Genomic DNA, 5,056 nt, shown 5'->3' with positions numbered 1-5,056 from the left:
GAAAAAGGTAAAAACAACAGAAAATGAGCAAAAAATATAAACAGGCATGTCTTAGAAGAGCACATCCAAATAGCCAAAAAACATGAAAAGGTACACAACCCCTCTGCTATGGTTTGTTAAAATAAATGTAAAAGATGTTGGAACCCCCAGAACACTTTAAACCTGGAGAGAGATGTGACTGTGATCTCAGCCACATATGGCTACAATTTGTTTCTCAGATAATAGATTAACTCGCTTATTTTTCTTGTTCTGTACAATTACTGGAGAGAATTAAACACAAGTACAAAAACCTGCTGCCTTCTTAATGAGCCTTGTTATAGATTAACTTCCCTTTTGTTGTCCTGCTTTACTTAGACCAGATGACAGCAAGCCCATGACTATCACACCCTCTATAAAAAATGTTAAATGTGCCAGGCTCGGTGGCTCACACCTGTAATCCTAGCACTTTGAGAGGCTGAGGTGGGTGGATCACCTGAGGTCAAGAGTTCAAGACCAGCCTGGCCATCATGGTGAAACCCCATCTTTAAAAAAAAAAAAAAAAAAAAGTGTTAAATGTATGCCTCCCAAAAAGAAACACTGCATGTAACCAAATTATTATTATTTATTTTTTCGAGACAGAGTCTTGCTCTGTGGCCCAGGCTGGAGTGCAATGGCACAATCTCGGCTCACTGCAACCTCTGCCTCCCGATTCTCCTGCCTCAGCCGCACCATGTTGGCCAGGCTGGTCTTGAACTCCTGACCTCAGGTGATCTGCCCACCTTGGCCTCCCAAAGATTACAGGCATGGGCCCACTGCACCCAGCCTACAACCAAATTATTTTAACTATGCACGGACAGTGTATAAAAAATGTAATCCTGCCGGGCGCGATGGTGAGTGCCTATAGTCCCCTCAGGAGGCTGAGGCTGGAGGATCGCTTGAGCTCAGGAGTTCTGGGCTGTAGTGCGCTATGCTGATCGGGTGTCCACACTAAATTCGACATCAATGTGGTGATCTCCTGAGAGCAGGAGACCACCAGGTTGCCTAAGGAGGGGTGGACCAGCCCAGGGCGAAAACAGAGCAGGTCAGAACTCCCGTGCTGATCAGAAGTGGGATCGCGGCTGTGAATGGCCACTGCACTCCAGCCTGGGCAACATAGTGAGACCCCGTCTCAAAAAGAATAAAAATTAAAAATAATTTAAAAAAATGTAATCCTCCCGAAACTCTTCTGCCTCTGCCTGTGTAAATGAAACCTTAACTTTTCTCTTTCGGAACACTGACTCCATTCATTTGGAGTTGGTGTTTCCAGGTAGTCCACCCTTATGTTTTGTGCTTGAATAAACTATTAGAATTAGATTCTGATCCTTTCGATTACTTTATGTAGACAGGTTTGAACACGTCGCCCAAAGCTCATGTTAGAAACTTAATCTCCAATGCAAGAGTTGAGAAGTGGGACCTTCAAAGAGTGATGAAGTCCTGAGGGCTACCCTCATGAATGGATTAATGGGATTAGTGGTAGTTGGGCTCCCAATAAAAGGATTAGTTCAGCCGTCTTTCCCTGACTTCCTTTGTGCTGTTTTGCCCTTCCACCTTCTGCAATGAGATGGCACAGCAAGAAGGCCCTTGCCATGTGTGGGACCCTCTACCTCCTGGCCTATAGAACTATAAGAAATCTCTATTCCCACTTTTTTTTTTTTTGAGATGGAGTCTTGCTCTTGTTTCCCAGGCTGGACTGCAGTGGTGCAATCTTGGCTCACTGCAACCTCTGCCTCCTGGGTTCAAGCAATTCTCCTTGCCTCAGCCTCCCAAGTAGCTGGGATTACAGGCGCCACCACCATGCCCAGCTAATTTTTTGTATTTTTAATAGTGATGGGGTTTCATCATGTTGGCCAGGCTGATCTCAAACTCCTGATTTCAGGTGATCCACCCTCCTCAGCCTCTCAAAGTGCTGGGATTACAGGTGTGAGCCACCTCGCCCAGCCAGAAATCTCTATATAAATTATCCAGACCAGGTGCAGGGGGTTCATGCCTATAATCACCGCCTTGTGGCATGCATCACCACACCTGGCTAATTTTGTATTTTTAGTAGAGACAGGGTTTCTCCATGTTGGTCGGGCTGGTCTTGAACTCCTGGCCTCAGCTGATCCGCCCACCTGGGCCTCCCAAAGTGCTGGGATTACAGGCATTAGCCACCGCACCGGGACAACATAAAATTTTTCAACCTTTTAATCCAACATCCCAGTCTTGGGAATCTGCCCCAAAACAAGGCATATGATTATATATAATGTTTTCTTTTCTTTTTGAGACAGAGTCTTGCTCTGTTGCCCAGGCTGGAGTACAATGGTATGATCTTGGCTCACTGCAACTTCCACCTCCCAGATTCAAGTGATTCTCGTGCCTCAGCCTCCCGAGCAGCTGGGATTACAGGCACCCGCCACCATGCCCAGCTAATTTTTGTATTTTTAGTAGAGGTGGGATTTCGCCATGTTGGCCAGGTTGGTCTCAAACTCCTGACCTCAAGTGATTATCCCACCTCAGCGTCCCAAAGTGCTGGGATCACAGGCATGAGCCGCCACACCCAGCCTAAAAATCCAACATTTAAAACAATATGCTTCATACGTTTAAAAAATGTATTACATGATCCCATTTCTGCAACATTATGTAACTTTACAGGCATTAAGAAATCCACCAAGGACCAGGTACAGTGGCTGACACCTGTAATGTCAGCACTTTGAGAAGGCAAAGCAGGAGGATCACTTGAGGCCAGAAGTTCAAGACCAGCCTGGGCAACATAGGGAGACTTTGTCCCTACAGAAACAAAAAATAATAATATTCAGCTGGGCGTGATATTGTGTGCCTGTAGTTTTAGCTACTTGGGAGGCTGACATGGGAGGATCACTTGACCCCAAAGAGTTTGAGGCTGCAGTGAGCTGTGATCATACCACTGCACTGAAGCCTGGGCAACAAAGGAAGACCCTGTCTCAAAAAAAAAAAAAAAAAAAAAGTTCATTGAGGTGACTCTTATCTGTAATCCCAGCTACTTGGAAGGCTGAGGTGTAAAGGATAACTCAAGGCCAGGAATTCAAGACCAGCCTGGGTAACATGGGGAGACCCCTGTCTCTACAAAAAATAAAAAAATTAGCCGGCTATGGTGGTGTGAGCCTGTAGTCTCAGCTACTCATGAGGACTGAGGTGGGAGGATGGCTTGAGCCCCAGAGGCAGAGGTAGCAGTGAGTAGAGGTGGTGCCACTGCACTCCAGCCTGGGTGACAGGGTGAGACCCCATCTCGAAAAAAAAAAAAAAACAAAAAGGCTGGCCACAGTGGCTCACACCTGTAATCACAACACTTTTGGAGGCCAAGGCAGGCGGATCACCTGAGACCAGGAATTCGAAACCCACCTGGCCAACATGGCAAAACCCCATCTCTACTGAAAATACAAAAGTTAGCTGAGTATGCTGGTGCATGCCAGTAGTCCCAGCTACTCAGGAGGCTGAAGAGTCACTTGAACCTGGACGGGAGAGGTTGCAGTGAGCCGAAATCGTGCCACTACACTCTAGCTAGGGCAATAAAGCAAAACTCCCGTCTCAAAAAAAAAAAAGAAAAGAAAAAGGGTCAGTCCAGTGAGAAGCGAGAAGGGGTAGTTTGGGGGCTTCTTCTCCTGAAGAAGAAAGGGTCACAGGAGGAAAGTCTTAGTCATGTCATCCTTGATCAGAAGGGTGATCAGCACTGCGAAAGCCCCAGGTGCCATTGGACCCTACAGCCAAGCTGTGTTAGTCAACAGAACTGTTTACATTTCAGGACAGATAGGCATGGACCCTTCAAGTGGCCAGCTTGTGTCAGGAGGGGTGGCAGAAGAAGCTACACAAGCTCTTAAAAACATGAGTGAAATTCTGAAAGCTGCAAGCTGCGACTTCACTCATGTGGTGAAAACAGCTGTTCTTCTGGCTGACATAAATGACTTCAATACTGTCAATGAAATCTACAAACACTATTTCAAGAGTAATTTTCCTGCTAGAGCTGCTTACCAAGTTGCTGCTTTGCCCAAAGGTGCCCAAATTGAAATTGAAGCAGTAGCTGTCCAAGGACCTCTGACAATAGCATCACTATAAGTGGGCACAGTGCTGTGTAGTCTGGAATTTTTAACATTTTAATTTTTACAATTGATATAACATCTTAATTAACATCTTAATTTTCACAATATTGATGACAGTGTGAATTTGATGAAAATATCTGATGTTATTATGGAAATACCATATAATAGGGAGAGTTGAACATGAACTGAAGATGAGAGAAGGAATCCAGTTACTGTTTAAATTACACCTGTGTGCACCTGTATTCCTGAATGCAGGAAAGAGGTACTCATTACATAGTTACTCAATAAATAAAAGAGAAATAACAGGCAGGAAAGAAGACATTATGCCTGAGAAATAATGAAGAACATATCCAATTCAAACTAATGATGTGAACGATTTAATTCTCATGTCAGGTATGTGATTCTGCTTTTCCTGAGTAAAATTAAAGTGTTTAAATTTGAGATCAAGGAGAAGAAAGTGGACCAAAATGTTATATAGATAATATTTTTCTAATGGAAATACAATAGACATGCAGATTTTAAAAAAGAAAGAAAGAAAGAAAGAAAAAGATGTGGCTGGGCACGGTGGCTCACGCCTGTGAGCCCAGCACTTAGGGAAGTCGAGGCAGGCAGATGACCTGAGGTCAGGAGTTCAAGACCAGCCTGGCCAACATGTTGAAACCCCGTCTGTACTAAAAATACAAAAAAATTAGCCGGGCGCAGTGACACACGCCTGTAATCCTTCTCAGTAGGCTGAGGCAGAAGAATCGCTTGCAACGGTGAGCCAAGATAGTGCCACTGCACTCCAGCTTGGGAGACAGAGTGAGACTCTGTCTCAAAAAAAAAAAAGGAAAAGAAAAAGAAGCTCAACATCATAACATCATTGGTCATGAAGAAAATGCAAATCAAAACCGCTATGAGACACCACTGCACACCTATTTGAATGGCTAAAGTCAAACAAGACTGATGATACCAAGTATCAGGCAAGATGTAGAAGAACTGGAACT

The 5,056-nt window shown here is 44.5% G+C and overlaps 1 protein-coding gene across 1 annotated transcript; it reads left to right on the top strand.

The window, feature by feature from the left end:
- The first annotated feature begins 3,592 nt into the window (after positions 1–3,592).
- On the top strand, positions 3,593–4,589 carry LOC108310280 (2-iminobutanoate/2-iminopropanoate deaminase). The gene has a single exon (XM_017537201.1). The coding sequence runs from the start codon at positions 3,673–3,675 to the stop codon at positions 4,084–4,086; it is 414 nt and encodes a 137-aa protein (XP_017392690.1). The 5' UTR covers positions 3,593–3,672; the 3' UTR covers positions 4,087–4,589.
- The last annotated feature ends 467 nt before the right edge of the window (positions 4,590–5,056 follow it).

The sequence above is a fragment of the Cebus imitator genome, unplaced genomic scaffold, assembly GCF_001604975.1.
Source record: "Cebus imitator isolate Cc_AM_T3 unplaced genomic scaffold, Cebus_imitator-1.0 Scaffold102, whole genome shotgun sequence".
NCBI lineage: Eukaryota > Metazoa > Chordata > Mammalia > Primates > Cebidae > Cebus > Cebus imitator.
The sequence above is the reverse complement of the archived record's forward strand: the minus strand, read 5'-3'. Positions and strand labels throughout refer to the sequence as shown.